Source organism: Babylonia areolata, chromosome 6, assembly GCF_041734735.1.
Source record: "Babylonia areolata isolate BAREFJ2019XMU chromosome 6, ASM4173473v1, whole genome shotgun sequence".
In the NCBI taxonomy this organism is placed as follows: Eukaryota; Metazoa; Mollusca; class Gastropoda; order Neogastropoda; family Buccinidae; genus Babylonia; species Babylonia areolata.
This window is the reverse complement of record NC_134881.1, coordinates 4,218,608-4,241,289: the sequence shown is the minus strand read 5'-3', so window position 1 is coordinate 4,241,289 and position 22,682 is coordinate 4,218,608. Positions and strand designations below refer to the sequence as shown.

Here is a 22,682-nt window from a genome sequence, read left to right as displayed (position 1 = left end):
CCCGCTCCATTACACACTGAGTGGTGGTCTGCCTCCCTGCTCCATTACACATTGAGTGGTGGTCTGCCTCCCTCCCCGCTTCATTACACATTGAGTGGTGGTCTGCCTCCCTCCCCGCTTCATTACACATTGAGTGGTGGTCTGCCTCCCTCCCCGCTTCATTACACATTGAGTGGTGGTCTGCCTCCCTCCCCGCTTCATTACACACTGAGTGGTGGTCTGCCTCCCCGCTCCATTACACATTGAGTGGTGGTCTGCCTCCCCGCTCCATTACACACTGAGTGGTGGTCTGCCTCCCCGCTCCATTACACACTGAGTGGTGGTCTGCCTCCCCGCTCCATTACACATTGAGTGGTGGTCTGCCTCCCTGCTCCATTACACACTGAGTGGTGGTCTGCCTCCCCGCTCCATTACACACTGAGTGGTGGTCTGCCTCCCTGCTCCATTACACACTGAGTGGTGGTCTGCCTCCCTGCTCCATTACACCTCGAGTGGTGGTCTGCCTCCCCGCTCCATTACACATTGAGTGGTGGTCTGCCTCCCCGCTCCATTACACATTGAGTGGTGGTCTGCCTCCCTGCTTCATTACACACTGAGTGGTGGTCTGCCTCCCCGCTCCATTACACATTGAGTGGTGGTCTGCCTCCCCGCTTCATTACACACTGAGTGGTGGTCTGCCTCCCCGCTTCATTACACATTGAGTGGTGGTCTGCCTCCCCGCTTCATTACACATTGAGTGGTGGTCTGCCTCCCCGCTTCATTACACATTGAGTGGTGGTCTGCCTCCCTGCTCCATTACACACTGAGTGGTGGTCTGCCTCCCTCCCCGCTTCATTACACACTGAGTGGTGGTCTGCCTCCCTCCCCGCTTCATTACACATTGAGTGGTGGTCTGCCTCCCTCCCCGCTTCATTACACACTGAGTGGTGGTCTGCCTCCCTCCCCGCTTCATTACACATTGAGTGGTGGTCTGCCTCCCTCCCCGCTTCATTACACACTGAGTGGTGGTCTGCCTCCCCGCTCCATTACACACTGAGTGGTGGTCTGCCTCCCTCCCCGCTCCATTACACATTGAGTGGTGGTCTGCCTCCCTGCTCCATTACACATTGGTGGTCTAACTCCCTGCTCCATTACACACTGAGTGGTGGTCTGCCTCCCTGCTCCATTACACACTGAGTGGTGGTCTGCCTCTCCGCTCCATTACACATTGAGTGGTGGTCTGCTTCCCTCCCTGCTCCATTACACACTGAGTGGTGGTCTAGTGCTGTCATTCGGATGAGACAATAACCCGAATTCCTATGCTCAGCATGCACATAGCACATGTAAAACAACCCAGAGCAACAAAAGGATTGCCCCTGACATAAATTCTGTAGAAGAATCCACTTTGATCATAAACGAAATACACTAGAAGAGAGAGAGAGAGAAAAAATGATAGTGTTGCACTATATCAATGTGTTCTCCCTCTAGGGGACCAGTCCGAATTTCAAACAATCTGTTCTGACAAAAAAAATATAACAATTCAATACAAGAGCTGTGTTCTTAAGTTGTATATCAGCACTGTTCCCCCAGCTACTTTTTGCACTTTCCTACTGATGACAGTTGGTTTTTATCAGCATTCTTTTATTCTTCTATTACTTTCTGGACCCCAAGAAACAGAACGCTGCTTCCCAAAAAATCATAGATTGGAAACAAAAATGTCATGCATGTAAAACATCACATACAGAAACGAGTCAATGCAGGGTCTGCAACCAATGCAAAAGAAACAGAAGGTGGAGAAGAAGAAAACGACACTGACAAAGACGACGACGATGAAGAAGAAGAAGAAAAGTAAAGGAGAAGACACTACCTGTGACAGATTTACTGTGAGCCCCAAGAGTAAAGACTGCCTTGTCCTGTCTGATGTCCATGCAGTAGACCATGCCCTGCTCCGTGCATGTCTGCACACACAACACCTTCGTTACACATTCACACAGCAAACCTTTTTACCTGACATGTTACATATCTAAACGAAGATAGGGAGGTATGTATGCAGGTATGTTTCATGACAGCAAATATTTTCACTGAACAGTTATATATCTACATGGAGACATAAGTTTGCTCGACAGGCGCAATAGCCGAGTGGTTAAAGCGCTGGACTGTCAATCTGAGGGTCCCCGGTTCGAACCTCGGTGAGGGCGCCTGGTGGGTAAAGTGTGGAGATTTTTACGATTTCACAGGTCAACATATGTGCAGACCTGCTGGTGCCTGAACCCCCTTCGTGTGTATATGCAAGCAGAAGATCAAATACGCACATTAAAGATCCTGTAATCCATGTCAGCGTTCGGTGGGTTATGGAAACAAGAACATACCCAGCATGCACACCCCCAAAAACGGAGTATGGCTGCCTACATGGCGGGGTAAAAACGGTCATACATGTAAAAGCCCACTCATGTGCAAACGAGTGAACGTGGGAGTTGCAGCCCACGAACGCAGAAGAAGAAGAAGAAGAAAAGTTTGCTCCCACAACATGTTTACTGTACATTCATATGGCACGAATTTCCATTCCAACAGCTAAAACAGTAGAGATACTTTGCTGCCTCAGGAAGTAAGACTCGTCTGTCTTCTGTGGATTCCTAGACAGCCAACTATTTATTGATTTTCATTTTGTACCTTATAGCTAAGCTGTAAATATTGCAAATATTGGTCCTGTGGAATTTCAAAAAAACAAAACAAATCAAACAAAAATAAAGTATCTGGGAAAAAAAAAAGCCACAAGTACAGTCATATTCATGATCATAAACCTAGAACATGCCTCTGATGTTGACCATTCTGTCAACTTTTCATCAGACAATTAAAAAAAAACCACCATAATCATTCACAATCCACCAGCTAAGCAGACATGAGGAGTTTCAGACAACAAAGACAAATAAACAACCGACAACAAAGACAAATAAACAACCCATTTGAGCACAACAATGAATGCCACCTCTTTCACCTGAAGTACAATCCACATCAGGGAAGAAGACAAAAATGACTGCAGGATTCTTCAAAGACAAAAAACTAAAGTTTATAGAAACCTTTTTGGTGGAAGATGAATCCTGTTTGTTTAGTGGGATACGTTTCTTTTTTTTTTCTCTTCTTTTTGTGTGTGTGTGTGTGTGTGTGTGTGTGTGTGTGTGTGTATTGCACTGAATGGTGATCAGCAAGTGTTTTAGTGTTCATGGTCCATCAAAACAGAACGTAGTGAGATGCCATCACCCTTTTCTCACACAGGCTTTCCTATTCACACTGTCTTCTCATCACTTGACAACGGGCCTATAGTTCGAAACGTCGTATCCCACTAAACAAAGAGGATTCATCTACCGCCAAAAAGGTTTTTATAAACTTTAGTTTTTTGTCTTTGAAGAATCCTGCAGTCATTTTTGTCTTCTTCCCTGATGTGGATTGTACTTCAGGTGAAAGAGGTGGCATTCATTGTTGTGCTCAAATGGGTTGTTTATTATGTAACTTTTTTCTGTTTTTGTGTGTGCATAAAGCTCCTTCAGAGAAGCAAAGTACAGGCTCACTGGTCTGCTGATAATTTCTTTTACAGGGTTCCCAATGATGTGACCAAACAGAATTCCATACATTTCCAGTCCTTTTCCAGACTCAACTGAAAATTTTCCAATGCAACACAAAACCAAACTCATTCAAAAATCCGTCTGCTACACCACTGACGAAAAAAATTGGCGGTTATCGTGATGTTGGTGTTCAATTTTCATGAATTTTTGTTTGTTCCCTTTAAAAATAAATAAATCATTTAGCACTTTGTTGAATAGTACTGGTCAAGGGCTTCATCAAAATTCCAAGACTTTTCCAGACCCAAAAGGGCAATACACATTTTTCCAAGACTTTTCCAGACCCAAAAGGGCAATACACATTTTTCCAAGACTTTTCCAGACCCAAAAGGGCAATACACATTTTTCCAAGACTTTTCCAGACCCAAAACGGCAATACACATTTTTCCAAGACTTTACCAGACCCAAAAGGGCAATACACATTTTTCCAAGACTTTCCCAGACCCAAAAGGGCAATACACATTTTTCCAAGACTTTTCCAGGCCTCGAAATCATTCTCTCATTTTTCAAAGACTTTTCCAGACTTTCATGATTCTGTACAAAAGGAAATTTTCTACATAAAATTATGTTTAAGTAACATACTTACTGTGACCCACTAGTGCAGACTCCGGCAGGGGTCTGACATTCCTGTCCTGTGCAAACTACTATCCGCCTATGCGGAGAAAACGAAAGTAACTACGGCCAATAACCTCCCGGAAGTAGGTAACCTCCCCATTTTTTTTAGGGGAAAGTTCGGGCATCACATCATGACAGCACTTGCACAGAGCACTGTGAGTGCAGACGTACCAGGAACTGCAGAGGGTTGTGGTGATTCCACAGCACTTTCTCTGCCTCTCCCTGCACCTTCCAGCTCTTGTGACAGGTCTCGGCACTGCGGCAGTCAAACACCTTCACCGTGCTGCACACACACACACACACACACACACACACACACACGCATACCATCATAGTCACCATCATCATCACAACATCACTGGAAACTAAGCTTGCTATGGTTTGCTGTGCATCAAGCAGTAAGCAGAAGCAGTTGTTTTAATACCATAGCTGCCCCCCTCCCCCTTATTTATCATCATTTTTTTTATAGAACACAACAATAAATGAAGTGTATCTTAACCCTTTCACTGCCAGAAAAATAAGATTTAAGTGAAATCTATTTGCCAGGGGTTTTTTTCACAAAAAACGGGTATAAATTTTCAAAAAATTCTGTGCTCTTTGTTATTGGAGAAAGACCCATAAAAGTATATATTTTCTGAAAGGTAAATGAATAAAGAACACAAAACACATGATGTTTTCCCATTTCATATATTTTTAGTGACATGCTGTTGTTTTGAAATCAATGTTTTGTTTTTTGTCACATTTTCAACTTGTTCATTACAAACATTAGTCTGGTAATTTGCACTAAAATATCATTTTCTGGACAAATGGATATCTGCACACAAAAAATCATACTAGAACAACCAAATTATCAAAAAAAGAAAAAAAAAAAAAAGAAAGAAAAAGACATAGATACACAATGCATTGTGACTTCTCCAAGTGATAATATGGATGTGAGGCCACGCCCCCTCAGTCTCCACCCCCTCCTCTTCACCCTCTCACACGGTCATTTATCCAGTTCTCATCAGACCGCATTGGCTGAGTACCAAGAAAATTGCTCACACTGTGCCCTGCTAAATTTGGGTGACTTCTGTCATCTGCTAGAGCTGTACAGCCGGCATCACTCACTGATAGTCGTATCTTGGCCACTCTCTTGATTGCTCCCTTTATTTCCTATCAAATCGTCCTATAAATGTTCACCACTGTCTTCTCCTTTGAATTTACGCTTCAATTTTTTTCTGAGCATCAGCTAAAGAAAGTAATCTTGGTTGATTTAGTTCGCCATGATCGCATGCCTTGAGCACAGCATCAGACTGACATTTTGTTGAGCAAGTAAGGAGAGGAGCCAGGCAAACATTTGCGGCCAGTAACCCAACCAAAACGTTCAAATAGAGGACTGCCTCATGACGTTGATGGCGTTTCTAGCTATGAATAGAATCTAGAAAGGTTCCCCAAGCTAAAGCTACCAGCATTTTTGTTAACGAACTGAATGCAAAGCAGGGAAAAGTCAGAACATTTTGATGACGAGTTATCTCGTCATTGTGGCAGCGAAGCGTACATGCTTGCCATGACGGGTTATCTCATCATATAGGCAGCCTAGGGGTTAAAATCAAAGCAGATATCAAAGTTTAGCTAATAACTGCAATATACAAGAATTCCTTGTGAGTCTCTTTTTTGCGTGCAGACAGCATCTCCCATGCTGGAGGTCAAACATGTATCCAGGTCAGTGACACCTGAATAATTTCAAACTTGGCTTTACACACACACACAAAACACATTCTTACATATTACCTTATATTTGTATTAAACCTTAATCCAAATAATGAAAATTTTGCACCAGCAAACAAACTCCCCACAGCTACTTAAGCTCTAGAACTAGTTCAAATTTCGAACAACCAATATAATGCCGTCAACACGAAAGTCTTCTTTGATTTCTTATTCTTTTGTCGATGATGGTTTGGTTGTTTTTTTCTCCTTTTTTTTTTATAGGATGCAACACCACATTCACTCAAACCTATGGGTGGACTTTTACATGTACAACTATTTTTTACTCTGATACATAGTTATCCACACTATTTTTGAGAGGGTACAAGCTGGCTATGTTCATGTTTCCATAACCCACCAAGCATTGACTACAGATCGCAGGATCTTCATCATGCATATTTGATCTTGCATATGTTTACACATGGAAAGGATTCAGGCACCAGCAGGTCTGCACAAGCGTTGACCTGGGAGATCAGAAAAATCTCCACCCTTAACCCACCAGGTGCTGACATCCAGATGAAACCCAGGACCCTCAGACTGGAAGTCAAACACTCTTAACCATTCAGACCATGACTGTAAAAACCCAGGACCCTCAGACTGGAAGTAAAACACTCTTAACCATTCAGACCATGACTGTAAAAACCCAGGACCCTCAGATTGGAAGTAAAACACTCTTAACCATTCAGACCATGACTGTGAAAACCCAGGACCCTCAGATTGGAAGTCAAACACTCTTAACCATTCAGACCATGACTGTAAAAACCCAGGACCCTCAGACTGGAAGTCAAACACTCTTAACCATTCAGACCATGACTGTAAAAACCCAGGACCCTCAGACTGGAAGTCAAACACTCTTAACCATTCAGACCATGACTGTAAAAACCCAGGACCCTCAGACTGGAAGTCAAACACTCTTAACCATTCAGACCATGACTGTAAAAAGCTAAGGGACTTTTTGTTGTGTTTTGTATCTACCACGCTCGCTCAGCTTGCATACATAAACATGAAAGGATACAAGTACACAGAGAGATGGTTCCATATGTCTTCTATTCAGTTGCTATGTTGCTACCGTTACCAATATCCCATCAGCCCTTTTGAATTTCCAGCAGTTGCAATCCGCACTCAATATGGCCTAATTATTTGATTGGGAATAATGTTCATCATTATTCTACACCTTTAACTCACTCAGTACGGCCAGTCCTCTCTTCTCCTCTACACAGACCCCTCGGATGCCCAGTGGGTGTCTGAATGACCCAACCTTTAGCTTCCGTCGTCAGAACTGTGGTATTCTTTGTCAACATTCACCTCTTCAGTATAAGAGCATTCCGCTTGCAATATTTTGATGATGGTAATTGGGATGAAACGCTGTTAACGTCGTCTCTTTCGCCGTTCGTATGGAGAGAGCTAACCTTTTTTCAACCTTAAACGCTGTGACACACTTACTTGTCAAAGGATCCAGTGAGCAGCGTCTGCTGTTCCTGTGGATGCCACTTGCAGCACTGCACCTGATGTGTGGAATAACAACACTGAATCAACAGGAGTCTGGCACAGCTGTGTTCTTCACCTGACATACACCTGTATTACCAGGAAAGAATGAACAATCCTGCTTTTGGAGTGATTATCTGTCTAAGTGTCTGTATGTCATTGTATGCATGTGTGCATGCAGTGTGTATGTGTGTGTGTGTGTGTGTGTGTGTGTGTGTGTGTGTGTAAGTACATGTGTGTGTGTGTGTGTGCACATATGTATGTGTGTCATTGTGCACTGTATGTTGTGCGCTGTGTGCATGCATGCCTGTACACACACATGCACATTTGTGCATGGGCTGGTTTAAGCTGTATCTGCATGAATGTCTGTCATTTCACCAGTGTTCACCTGTCCATGGTATGCTATGTCCAACCTAACTTTCTTTTCTTGCGACGAATAATTACCATTATCAGTCATTAAAAATTCACTCCAATCAAATGCAAGTGCATGTCATTACCTCCCTTGAGTGCTGTGTCAACGTTGTGGCCACTTTTCCTTCTGTCAAATCCCACAATGCAACAGTGGTATCAGCTGAGGCACTTGCCAGCACATGCCTGTGGGAAATGTAAATGATGTGAACACATCAATGTGATTGTCGCACATGGTGGGGGATGTACAGGTTGTTAACACATCAATGTGATTGTCGCACATGGTGGGGGATGTACAGGTTGTTAACACATCAATGTGATTGTCGCACATGGTGGGGGATGTACAGGTTGTTAACACATCAATGTGATTGTCGCAGATGGTGGGGGATGTACAGGTTGTTCACACATCCTTGACTTGCCACAGACAGTGGGAAATAACAATGTTAATATGTCGGTGATTGTCACAGACAATGGGAAATACCAATGTTAATATGTCGGTGATTGTCACAGACAGTGGGAAATAACAATGTTAATATGTCAGTGATTGTCACACACAGTGGGAAATAACAATGTTAATATGTCAGTGATTGTCACACACAGTGGGAAATAACAATGTTAATATGTCAGTGATTGTCACACACAGTGGGAAATAACAATGTTAATATGTCAGTGATTGTCACACACAGTGGGAAATAACAATGTTAATATGTCGGTGATTGTCACACACAGTGGGAAATAACAATGTTAATATGTCGGTGATTGTCACAGACAGTGCGAAATGCAAAGGTTGTTAACGCATACATAATTTGTCACACAGAGTGGGGAATAAAATGCCCATGCGACTGACACAGACAGTAGGAAATATAGATGTTAACATGTCTATATGACCATCACAGTGGGAAATATAATAAATGTGGTCAAGTAAGTGAACTTATCCATCTGATTGTCACAGTGGGAGATATCAAAGCTGTCAAATTACCCATGTAATTGCAGAGGACAGCAAACTGTACACTTCCTAATTATATATAAAAAAAAAAATTAAAAGTTTGATAAACAGAAACACTACACTCACACACCCATATATCATACAGACACACTATCATCCTGGCCAGTGCCACATTATAAGGACAAGGGGTAACTTGTCAGTGTTACCTGGCGTTGTGATTCCATGACAGATCCAGTACAGCCTGGGTGTGGCCTGCCACAGTCTCCTTCTGCAACAGGCACATGTTCTGTTTGTTATCATCATGTACCTTCTTTTGCTGCTTCCCTCTGCAATAGGCACATGCTCTATTTGTTATCATCATGTATCTTCTTTTGCTGCTTCCCACTGCAATAGGCACATGCTCTATTTGTTATCATCATGTATCTTCTTTTGCTGCTTCCCTCTGCAACAGGCACATGCTCTATTTGTTATCATCATGTATCTTCTTTTGCTGCTTCCCTCTGCAACAGGCACATGCTCTATTTGTTATCATCATGTATCTTCTTTCTCTGCTTCCCTCTGCAATAGGCACATGCTCTGTTTGTTATCATCATGTATCTTCTTTCTCTGCTTCCCTCTGCAATAGGCACATGCTCTGTTTGTTATCATCATGTATCTTCTTTCTCTGCTTCCCTCTGCAATAGGCACACGCTCTATTTGTTATTTTACACTGTTATTATCATATATCTTCTTAGGGCAGGGGAGGAGAAGGGTGAGGCACTTGTAGGTCTGCACATGTGTTGACCTGAAGATCAGAAAAATCTCCATCCTTTACCCACCAGGATGTGTGACTGGGACTGGAACCCAGGACCCTCAGATTGAAAGTCCAACATTTGAACCACTGGGCTGTGGAGCCCATCCCACACAGGCTGCTTCACACAATTCATGTTGCCTTTTCTGGCTCTGCTCCCCAGCCTTTGTGAGGCTCACAACCTGTCAGAATGCTGACACAGTGATCACAACCTGTCAGAATGCTGAAACAGTGATCACAACCTGTCAGAATGCTGACACAGTGATCACAACCTGTCAGAATGCTGACACAGTGATCACAACCTGTCAGAATGCTGAAACAGTGTATCACCACAACCTGTCAGAATGCTGAAACAGTGATCACGACAACCTGTAAGAATACTGAATCTGTGATCACCACAACCTGTCAGAATACTGAAACTGTGATCACAACCTGTCAGAATACTGAAACAGTGATCACCACCACCTGTCAGAATGCTGAAACAGTGATCACCAGAACCTGTCAGAATGCTGAATCAGTGATCACCACAACCTGTCAGAATCAGTGATCACCACAACCTGTCAGAATGCTGAAACAGTGATCATCACAACCTGTCAGAATCAGTGATCACCACAACCTGTCAGAATGCTGAATCAGTGATCACCACAACCTGTCAGAATGCTGAAACTGTGATCACCACAACCTGTCAGGATCAGTGATCACCACAACCTGTCAGAATGCTGAATCAGTGATCACCACAACCTGTCAGAATCAGTGATCACCACAACCTGTCAGAATGCTGAAACAGTGATCACCACAACCTGTCAGAATGCTGAAACAGTGATCACCACAACCTGTCAGAATGCTGAAACAGTGATCACCATAACCTGTCAGAATCAGTGATCACCACAACCTGTCAGAATGCTGAAACAGTGATCACCACAACCTGTCAGAATGCTGAATCAGTGATCACCACAACCTGTCAGAATCCTGAAACAGTGATCACCACAACCTGTCAGAATGCTGAAACAGTGATCACCACAACCTGTCAGAATACTGAATCAGTGATCACCACAACCTGTCAGAATACTGAAACAGTGATCACCAGTTGTCAGAACAGTGATCACCACAACCTGTCAGAATGCTGAAACAGTGATCACCATGGGATGCTTTCTGTTTCATCTAAGGATGTGCATGCCTGTGAACTGAGCAACAACAACAGTCCCTGGCTCATGCTGTGAGGTCTCAGAATATTTTGCATCCCATGGGTCCTCCACTCTGCCCCAAGGAGACATTTCAAAATCTGAGAAGCAAACAAACTCACACACACATGCATACACAAATCAGAAATAAAGAAACTTTCAGCTCTGTTATTACACTGGAAGTGGAAAGACATGAAACCATCGTTTAGAAAACCCAAACAAACAAGTAAATAGAACTGAAAATAAAATACCAGTGACTACACACAACAACAACAACAGCCAGAGACTGACCTTTTTCTTTTTTTTCTTGGTGGTCTGTGGCAGTGAGCCCAGTTTGAGGGTGGGTTCCACTGACTCCATGACGTCCAGGTCCCAGATCTCTATCACAGGGTCCATAGTACCCACAGCCACAAAGTTTCCTGCACACCATCGTACTGTGTTGTACTGCACTGTGTTGTGCTGCAGTGCTGTAGTGTGTTGTGCTGCAGTGCTGTACTGTGTTGTACTGCACTGTGTTGTGCTGCAGTGTGTTGTGCTGCGTTGTGCTGTACTGTGCTGTACTGCACTGTGCTGTACTGCACTGTGTTGTACTGCGTTGTGCTGTACTGTGCTGTACTGCACTGTGTTGTGCTGCGTTGTGTTGTGCTGCATTGTGCTGTACTGCACTGTGCTGTGGTGCACTGTGTTGTGCTGCACTGTGTTGTGCTGCATTGTGTTGTGCTGCGTTGTGTTGTACTGCATTGTGTTGTGCTGCATTGTGCTGTACTGCACTGTGTTGTGCCGTACTGCACTGTGTTGTGCTGCATTGTGCTGTACTGCATTGTGTTGTGCTGCATTGTGCTGTACTGCACTGTGTTGTGCCGTACTGCACTGTGTTGTGCTGCGTTGTGTTGTACTGCACTGTGTTGTGCTGTGTTGTGCTGTGTTGTGCTGTACTGCACTGTGTTGTGCTGTGTTGTGTTGTACTGCACTGTGTTGTGCTGTACTGCACTGTGTTGTGCTGTGTTGTGCCGTACTGCACTGTGTTGTGCCGTACTGCACTGTGTTGTGCCGTACTGCACTGTGTTGTGCTGTGTTGTGCCGTACTGCACTGTGTTGTGCTGTGTTGTGCTGTACTGCACTGTGTTGTGCCGTACTGCACTGTGTTGTGCCGTACTGCACTGTGTTGTGCTGCGTTGTGCTGTACTGCACTGTGTTGTGCTGTGTTGTGCTGTACTGCACTGTGTTGTGCTGTGTTGTGCTGTACTGCACTGTGTTGTGCTGTACTGCACTGTGTTGTGCTGTACTGCACTGTGTTGTGCTGTGTTGTGCTGTACTGCACTGTGTTGTGCTGTGTTGTGCTGTACTGCACTGTGTTGTGCTGTACTGCACTGTGTTGTGCCGTACTGCACTGTGTTGTGCTGTACTGCACTGTGTTGTGCTGTGTTGTGCCGTACTGCACTGTGTTGTGCTGTACTGCACTGTGTTGTGCTGTGTTGTGCTGTACTGCACTGTGTTGTGCTGTGTTGTGCTGTACTGCACTGTGTTGTGTTGTACTGCACTGTGTTGTGCTGCATTGTGCTGTACTGCACTGTATTGTGCTGTGTCATGTTGAACTGGGTTGTACTGGGTTGGGTTGGGTTGGTTTGGGTTGTGCTACTCTTTGTGAAAACAGATTACTCAGTGTGAAATTTGGGCTCACATCACAACAGCACAGCACCATCAACCCCCCCCCCACACACACACACACATACACCCCCCCACACACACACGCACACATGCCCCCCCTTTTTTTTCTTTTCTTTTTCCTGCAAGTGTATTTGTATTGATTCCCATCAAAGTGTTGTTTGTTTGTTTTTTTACAGAATTTTGTCAGGGCAGCCCTTTTGTTGCCATGGGTTCTTATATGTACGCTGAGTGCATACTACACACAGGACCTCAGTTTATTCTCTCAACTGAATGACCAGTGTCCAGACCACACTCAAAGCAGATAGGAGAAGAAGGAAAAGGAGCCAGATAGTGAGACACCATGAAGATTTTCACATCTTTTTTTCTTTGTTTTTTTTTTTTTAACACCATTTATTCTGCCATATACCATGATGATTATATGCTGGTTTTTTCCCCCACTTTTTTAACACCATTTATTCTATCATCGTCATCGTTCTTTTCTATTTCTTTAAACAGTATTCATTCTACCATCATGATCATCTCTTTTTCTCCTTTTTAATGCCATTTATTCTATCATCTATATAATAATGTGGTGTTTTTTTTTAAACAACATCTTTTCTACCATAATTGTCTTGTCTTTTTTTTTTCTCTACTAAACTACTTCTTCATTCGTGTGCGGCAACTCCCACATTCACTCGTATGTACATGAGTAGGCTTTTACGTGTATGACCGTTTTTACTACAGATGTAGGCAGCCACACTCCATTTTCAGGGGTACTCCACCAAACAAACAGTGACACACCTGGTGCGTTTTCGTAGCCATCAAAGTTGAGCCACTCCACAACCAGAGGGAAGCTGGTCATCAGGTACTCATGATGAGCGTACAGTTGGCTGTTGTCTTCATTGTACACTGCAAGCACACACACAAAACACATGCATACATACCAGACAATACACACATTTTCGCACACACACACAAATGAGCACTACCACCCCCCCCACCCCCCACCCCACACACACACACACACTTTTTTTTTTTTAACAGGTTTTCATAAAAACAATAGTCCTTCAGAAAACTCCCACAAATTCATTCACATTCTTTTCTTTTTTTTTTTTTACGATAACATTCAAATGTGAAAATTAGTTCTCTAATTAGATGTGTACAATCATAAGTATTGGTGACAGTATATAAAACAAAATACCTTCCCTTCAAAGATCTTGCACAGTCGTTAAAACCAGTAACAAAGACAAATTATATCCTTTCCATGCATAATCCATCACTCTAGTTTTGACTCCGGACTTCTGACGCATAACTATCCATCTCTGAATTTGAAGAAGAAGAAAAAAGGAATGTATGCACAGTATATTCATCCAGCTGGATGTCCTGAAAGATTCCAGAACAAACACATAAAAAGAGTGAAAACCATGCATCGTATCAGAGCTTTCAAGTCTTACACCCTCATCATCTGCAACAAAGAAGAGTTGCTTCCCTTGGCCACTACTTGTTCCAGAAACGCAGAGGATGGCCTGGCAAGATGTCTGCCTTTGTAAATGCAAGAGCAGCAAAGTAGATGTGATCAGAATGTGAAAGCATGAGAGCAACCTACTGAAGGCTATCTGATACTGATGTGAAGGCTACTTCAGACCCCCTAGAATCATGGTAAAAGGAGTCCCTGGGATACCCAGCACCGTGATTTTTATCAGAAGCCCTGTTGCCTGGCAGTCGTTCCATCTCACAGGGAACAACAATCACATCAGACAGAGCTTCAAGAATATGTGCTATAGCAAGATGTCTCAATAAATAAATAAATAAATTTGATCTTCATTCAGATCTACACACACCACTGCTTCTTCAAACCCAATGACCAGAAATGAAAGAAGGCTCTCTGTGTGTGAGATGAATGGGGGCGGGGGCTGGGGGAGGGGAGGTGGTGTGGTTATGGTGGCAGAGACAAAGAACAACACTATCACTACTTCTAGTGGAAGACAAAAAATGTTAACAAGGATCTGCACACACACACACACACACACACACACACACAAAGACTGAATGAAGCCTTTCCTCACCAAAGACTTCCATGAAGTTCATGTCTCCCTCACAGCGTCCACACACAAGGAGGTTGTCTGTGGCCCTGATTTCTGCTTCCTCATCATCGCTGTCTGCATCCTGCCCACGTCATACACACACATATCAACCTATCACCCAACAAACTGCAGGCCTGCATCCCTTGTACGTTACAACAATAACATAATGTGTTAGATCATGAAATGTGTTAGTTTTTTTTTACAATCAGATAAAATAATAAACAGATGTGTATTTTCTTTTTTCAGGCTGCCAAGGCCTTTTGGCAATGAGCATGCTGGGTCTATTCATGGATCAGATACAACAGCTTTAAATCAGTCCACACTCTTTGAACTGTCCTTAAAAGTGAAACTGAAACACAACTGCACAATTCTCACATGTCACAGAATGATACATGCACATAATTATAAAATGCATATGTACAGAATAAAGGATAATATGCTTCAAGCAGGCATCTCCAACCATCCAGCTGAATCCATAAGAATAACAATAAGTTGATAACCTGTGTTCATAATGCAGTGTAATTCAAGCTCAAGCAAGCTCTAAGCACTTTACAATCCAGTACTTAAAATGAATTGGAAAAAAAAAGAAACAAAAACATTTTAAATAATAAAGTCATAAAAGCAATATCATCAGTGTTACAGACAGACCAAGATAGGATCAGTACAAACAGTTATTTTTTGTCAGACTGTGTACAAGATTTTTTTTTTTGTTTTTGTTTTTGTTGTTGTTGTTGTTGTTTTTTTTGGAAGGTTGAAATTTTCAAGTTTGGACATCTGTGTACACTATTTGTTTTACATCATGTTTTATTTGTTGTCAATAGATCTGGGTCAATGAGGATGTGAAGAGAATGATCCATTAACCAGCCTATGCTGAGTTTTTTGTGTGTGTTTTGTTGCTGCTTCTTTTATGTAAGCTGAGTGCAGTTGTTGTTGAACTTTGTCCAAAGATGACAAAATTCTTCATTTTGGAGTCATTGTCAGTTGAAGTCTTTTTTTGGTCTTTTTTTCCCCCTGCACAGTAGATGTCAGAGAAGCTGTGTGGTGAATCATGTCATGTGCCTTCATCTTGGACATGTGCTGGTGTGTTTATCTGAATACATGTTCTGGCTCTGAATACACGTTCTGACCAGTGCTGTTGTGTTTTACCTGTGTCGTGTGTGTATTCTTTGTCTGGGTGTTTCAGTGCCAGTTGTAATCCTGTGTTCTTTTGTGTGTGAACTTCAAGAAAGCTCTGTTGTGTCCTGCGTCTTTGTCTGAGAGGGGTACTGTTGAGGTTTACTTTGTTGTCTTCTAATTGGCTTGATTCTTTGTTTCGCTATCTTTGTCAGTTCCAGTCCTGTGTTACTGGGTGTGGACCTGTGGCAGCTTGCTCTGTTGTGAAGTCATATACTGTGTCTGTGTCTAAGGAGGAGTGTTAAGATTAATTTGTGTTTTCATTTAAACCTATTCCTTCATTTTGTTGTTCTACATCAGTTCAAATTATTCCTTGTTCCTGCTTGTGAAGCTCAAGATGCTGTGTCATCGTTAATCGCCTGTGTTCTGTTATTTCGTCAGGAAAGAGTGCTGTTGTGGGTGGACTTTTGTATGAGACTGATTGATTCTTGTTTTGGTGTTCTTCGTTGAATCTAATTCTGTGTCCCCATGTCAAGATTAAGAAAACAGCGCACTGAAGAGTATCAGGGACTAACGCCAGTGAAGGAAGAGCATAACAGTGACATTTTTGCAAGTGTGTGTGTGTGTGAATATGTGGATAACAAATAACACCTTGTGCGAAAGAGAAATTTGTACTTGCTTGAGTATGTTTAGTGTGCTTCAATCCGGTAATGCATATAAGTGTACGGCATATGTGTGTCATTATTACATAATACTGTAGGTCAGTGTGTATGTGAGAGAATGCCTTGATGAAACACAGATCTTTTTATGCATATGTCATAAAATTTTGTGTTATGCTTTTAACTAGAAATATATTTTCATCCTTGATACAGCTCAGACACTATCATGCTTACACCAAAGCCCAAGTAAACAACTAAGATAATCAATTTACAACAGTTTTAGTGTTGATCTACCCATGACAACATAATCATTTTAACGTCTGGGTGATTGTTGTGTGTCTGTTAGTGTTATAAACAAAGAAAATTATTCAGCTTTAATTTCCAAACAAGCATGTTTTTCTGGAACCAAACACATAATCAACACTAGGCATTTCAGTATAATCTGAACCCAACTACAACTTTTCTAATGGGATGATCTTTAAAAAAAAATAAAAAAAATAAAAAAATTCTTAATGAAGTTAATCCCATTTTCACTTCATCCCCCTACTCACCCTGCCCCAACCCCCTAATGAAGGACCAAGACAACTCAAATTTTTGTTTGATATGTTACCTGTTTGCACCAATGTACATTTTATTTTTGTTTGGTTTTTCTATTCCGTGTTCCAGAATCGCACCACCCATCAAATGTTTGGAATCAATCACCAGTCTGTTTGTGTTATAACTTGCAAGTGTATACTATGACTACACTATTCTTACGTTTTTAATGGTGATGTAAGGATCATCCTCGTTGGAGGCAAAGCTGACCACGTCCCCCATTCCTGTCAAACGACTTTTCTCTGAAAATAAGAAAACACCTCCAACAATGGAATCATGTACAATCTATAGTGCAGATTTTTGCACACTGTCCTCTAATAATGTAATATTGGGAAAACACCAGCCACAATACAGCAATCTGCAATCTGGTCTGCAGTATTTGACACACTATGAGATAATATAACATCTACACTTTGTGCATCACGAACCATTCAGTTTAAGGAAAACACACACAAGGAGGATTCTAAAATTGCAGTAATTTTCATATTTTTAGTCTTATTCACAATGTGTTTTTTTTGTTTTTTTTTGTTTTGTTTTGTTTTGTTTTGTTTTGTTGAATCACAGAGTAACATTTTAAGCATAATGGTGAGGAAATTTTCAATATTGCCCATCCAGAATATGTGCTCCAGGTGTTGTGCAAAAGTTTTATTCACACACACGCCCAAATTAACGCTATGCATGCACATATACCTTTCCATATACTTATACAGAATACACCAATAAGCTTACATGATTTTATTTGATACTAATATTTTAGTTTTAAATAGAAAATTCAGCAGAGTACATACCAGCACTTTCTTCTTCATCGTCATAATCATCCAAACCATACTTGTCGACGATGTCATCAAAGTCGTCTGCTTTCACTTTCTGTTTTTTTTTCATCTTGTCAGAAACGGCTGCCCCTTCAACATCATGATCCATGTTTTCCTCCTGGGAATCGCTGTCTTCCTCGGCTTCCTCTGCTTCTTCCAGACGACTGCAAACAGATCACTGACAACTCAGTTCAACCATTTCAATCAGTAAATTGTGAGTGGAATGTTGGCCTGGTGGTAACCCAATCACCCATGAAGTGAGAGAATCTGAGCAGAAGGAATCAAATCCCACAATATCCAGTTTTTTCTCCCCTCTTCTACAGTACTGAAACTCGAGTGGTGGTCTGGGTGCTAGTCTTTTGGATGAGATGATTTAAACTGAGGTCCCGTATGTATATATATGCATTTAACACAAGTAAAAGAACCCACAGCAACATAAGACTAAGATATGTTGTTGGCAAAATTCTGTAGAAAAATTGTTTCATAGGAAAACAAATATACTTGCAGGCAGAAACAAGAAGAACAAGAGAGGCAAGGCCTTCAAGACTCACTTGTGATACACTGAAAAAAAATCCAAGCTTTTTATGTATTGTGTATAATTTCAAAATGTAATGTTTAAGATGAGAAAGATCAGTTTAAAGCGAATTAAGTCCCCTAGCATTAATTACAGAGTAATTTCCCTTCTTTACACTCTGCACCAAAACGTTTGCAAAATAAATAAAACTTCCACGCTTAGCAAAAGAAGTTCCTGTTTGAACAAAAAATGATAATAATGACTGCTCTTGTTGTTGGGTCAGAATATCAGATCAGAGTGCCAAGTTTAGAGAATACAAAAAATATAAATATAGCAGTAAATGCAGTTTGCAAAAAATTAGGCATCATTCTTTATTTTTTTGTGCCCATCCCAGAGGTGCAATATTGTTTTAAACAAGATGACTAGAAAGAACTGAATTTTTCCTATTTTTATATCTAATTTGGTGTCAACTGACAAAGTATTTGCAGAGAAAATGTCAATGTTAAAGTTTACCACGGACACACAGACACACACACACACAGACAACCGAACACCGGGTTAAAACATAGACTCACTTTTATTTACACAAGTGAGTCAATAAAATGGGTAGCACTGCACTGTTGCAATGTACATTCTCTGTGGAGAGGAGCCAAATTTCACATACACAAAAACATGTGACAAAGAGCAACACAATACATTATAGAAATATTTCCTGTCAAGGTGAGTCTATTTCAATACAGAAAAAAAAATCAAAGCTTCATAAATTGCAGGATAACATATTTGTCATCTGCACCAGCTTCAACCATGAAAACTGCTAATCAGTATCACTGTTTAACAGTAATATAAATGTGTTAATCACAACTTAATCAGTTAATGTCATGTTCTTGCAATCCTCTGTCATTTCTGAAGACATCATGCACAAAAGCGTGAAAAGTAATGTCAGTTTTGTCAGTCACTAACACAAGCACATTCTAAAATTTGACAGTCCAAATAATGCTCTCTCAGACTCACTATCCGACAATCTGAATTTTCCTAGTTGTATTCTGTACTGATTGCAGAAACTACAACAATGAGCCAGGCTACAGCACAATTCATGCTCGGCTTTGAGGTGCTCAGGACATCAAGTGTAAAAGAAAATATCCATTTACAGTTATATCACTTTTTTCTAATGACATTTTGAAAAGCAATGTCACATTCAAAACAAATGTACAGATAAAAAAAAAAACATAACAAACATCCATCACAGCTTTGATTCATATTCATATTAAATGACAAGTAAACAAATAACCAAATCTGTTCAAACTTACTCTTGAGCATTTTCAATGAGTCTTTTCAATTCTTCTTTGGTCAGCTGGATCTGTGAAAAACAAATGAAAAAAAGGCATAAAATGTAGTCTTCAACAGCAAACAACAATATTTTTTATTAAAACACTATCAAACATCACCATGACCAGTAGCAATAATACTACTACTAGTATAGAATTAGAAAATGCACAACAATCATAATCAGTGAATCACCAACATATACTGAATAAGCATGTATTATAAACATATTTAGGATATACTATAGTATACTTTACTAATTTATGATCATACACTATACAGTGACTGAGTGAGGTACGTTTTACTTAGTCAATAAGTATTCACTGTAATTCAGCAAGGCACACACTTTTGATGTTCAGGATAGAATGTACAAGAAGGAATTTATCAATTTAAGAGTGTAAACTGAAATAAGCCAACACTGAAAATGTTGGAACACCTGTAATGAAATAATTGATGGTTAAAAAAAAGAAGTAAAATCAAAATCAAAATTAAAATATTGATGAGGAATATAATCAACTAAACTAAGATCTAGGAATAGCCTTTCAGCTTCCCAAATCATGTATTCAGATGAACCTTCCAAACGTCTCATTTCATTGTTCGGTAAAAACAATTGAACAAGTGATGATAAAACATATGAGACTTGACACAGCTCCATTCTGCAATTGACAAATGTTATACATTATAGACAGTGCAGAGTCATATTCATACATTTTCAGCAACTGGATCAGTGGATATTTTCCAGTTTTAACACCAGTGACTTTAGCAAAGACAATACAAACTAAGGACCACACTTTCTTTTTAACCAAGTTTGAACTAATGTTGTTCTTTCCTTTCCTTACCATAAGTAATACTAGGCTGTATAATGCATAAATATATCTGTTTATATAATCTGCTTCTGATTTACATTTGGCTCAATCAAATTTATATCAGATCCAATTATTTCAACCTGTTGCATAATAATTAATGTGACTACAGTATGCCTGCTGCCCTAGACATCTTACATAAGAATGAAATCTTAAGTAGAGTTTGTTTTAATGAAGCGGTGCCTTCCAGTCCAAAATTGACAATAATACCAAGGCTTTATTTATATTTTATAAAGCTGTTCAATCACATGCCCATATGGATAAAAAAAAAAAAAAAAAAATTACTAATCAGGTTTCTGGTAGCAAAATCACAAATGTGCACCACTTTCAGGAATACAAAAAAGAAGTTTAATGGTAAATCAGTTCAACAATGATCATAGATTAAAACTGGGTACTTCTGGACTATTTTTTTCAGTAAATCTTCAAATTGGAAGGTCAGCCGTCATTACTGACTATTAATGAAACAGTAATGTTTCTGAAACAATTTGTCCACTTCAGAGACTTGGTTTCAGGAACAAATACTGTTTAACAAAATGGTAGGCATGTTTGCTAGTACTGATGCAAATGATAAGGTTTGTAATAAATAAAGTTTAAAATCAATCGTGTGCTGATCTGATGCTGGACCTACGGATTTGTTATGAAAAGTCAGCTCGTGGCTTGAATTTCGTCTCCGTCAAACCTAAGTACAACGAATTCCAATAAACTGGCAGGCATGAATTAAAAAAAACCCCTCCTTTTCTCTTTATTGTAAGAATGTAACAAGGATTATTCCGATGGGACTCTGGAGTCCACCACTGAGGATTTCACTGGCCATTTCACGAGTGTATAATATACATTTAGAACTCACCTTGTCTGGGTTAGCTTTAGCAACACCTCTCTTCACCCAGGTCAGACACGGCACTAATTTAGGGCCTTCGCTCATTGTGTCTTTGAACAATTCTTACAACATTAATTTGCAAACTTCCACAAACGAAAACGTCTGTTGTGGTCAGCACACAAGAGCCACATGTGATGTACCGAGCGGAAACGAATATTTTTCTTCGAGAGTTACCTTTCTTCGACTATGCTGAAAATGTGAGTCGTTTTACCGAATGTGTCCCGAACATCCTTGAAATCGCTGCCATGTTGAACTGATTATAACTTCTTTTTTTCTTCTTCTTTTTTTATGTTTTTTTTATAACAATAATTCAAAACTAAGTGGGAGTGGTCGGGATACTGATAGTGATTACATAACATGGGGAGGGGCGGGGGTGTTGGGGTTGTAGCAGAGACTACTGACCTGCCGTGCGCACAGACCCGTGACGCCTTGATGAGAGACGAAAGCAAATGGCACGGGAATGAACTTGAACTCAGAGGTGTCATAATTATACCAAAATGAAACTGAAGAAAATTAAATAGAATCAGACAGCTAGATAAATGACTAATAAAGGAATATCAAATAAATAAAAAAAAGAAGTAAATTGAATCAAAATGGGCTTTATTCGGCGAACTAGTGTGCATGTACTCCAGTGTTAGGCTTATTCATACACGTCTCCAGTCTCCGAGTCATGGGGTGCACTACTGCTGGCACTACTGACACACATCAGTACGGCATCCTATCGTACTACAGTACATCGTACCTTGCTCATCGTACCGTCTGATTACTACAAACAGTGTTATTGTTAATATACCTTCAACTCCAGCTACATACTTTTTTCCTGCCTACTACTGATATGCTAGGGTAACCATCCGTAGGCGATATTACACGCCCATTTTACTTCTTTTTTTTTCGCCCGTTTGGGCGCCGCCCCTGATTCAACTTGAAGTGAACCCACAACGACCATCCGATTGCTAATTCTGCCGCCATGGTCGAATTAAACAATTCTGCCACCCGTTCATGTAAGTACTAGTACCCGAATGATGCACTGAACTGATCAAAAAAACAAACCGTGATGATCAGTATCAGTACTCAGTGATGTCATGAACTTTGCTGCCGGCTCTGAGTCAGTCGTGCGGCTGTGCTGAATCCTTGACTACACACAAGGAGAATACTTGGCGACGATGAAGAATAGTGAAGTACCCGGAAAGACGGTGTCGGTGATAGAAAAGAAGACAAATGATGAATGGCCGGGGAGAACTTGATGAAAAGAGAGAGAGGGAGAGCAGGTGGAGATGCTGGCGCTGCGTTGATTCTCTCTCTCTCTCTCTCTCTCTCTCTCTCTCTCTCTCTCTCTCTCTCTCTCGTACTGTACCCCGGCCTTCATGATTGAGGGGCAATGGCATTGATATTAATAATAAAATATCCGCTTCCACGCCGGGCACTGTTCCGC

The 22,682-nt window shown here is 41.0% G+C and overlaps 1 protein-coding gene across 1 annotated transcript in view; it reads right to left on the bottom strand.

Moving 5' to 3' along the window:
• LOC143283247 (periodic tryptophan protein 1 homolog) overlaps positions 1-21,401 on the bottom strand; it is a 29,015-nt gene extending 7,614 nt beyond the window's left edge. The window contains exons 1-12 of the mRNA XM_076589420.1: positions 21,221-21,401; positions 19,495-19,544; positions 17,650-17,837; positions 17,024-17,103; positions 14,478-14,577; positions 13,213-13,320; positions 11,056-11,183; positions 9,000-9,061; positions 7,937-8,033; positions 7,398-7,459; positions 4,383-4,494; positions 1,847-1,937 (exon numbers count right to left, since the gene is read on the bottom strand). Coding sequence (XP_076445535.1) covers positions 1,847-1,937; positions 4,383-4,494; positions 7,398-7,459; positions 7,937-8,033; positions 9,000-9,061; positions 11,056-11,183; positions 13,213-13,320; positions 14,478-14,577; positions 17,024-17,103; positions 17,650-17,837; positions 19,495-19,544; positions 21,221-21,295 — 1,153 coding nt within the window. The 5' untranslated portion in view covers positions 21,296-21,401. The remainder of the gene's footprint in view (positions 1-1,846; positions 1,938-4,382; positions 4,495-7,397; positions 7,460-7,936; positions 8,034-8,999; positions 9,062-11,055; positions 11,184-13,212; positions 13,321-14,477; positions 14,578-17,023; positions 17,104-17,649; positions 17,838-19,494; positions 19,545-21,220) is intronic.
• Between the last annotated feature and the right edge of the window lie 1,281 nt (positions 21,402-22,682).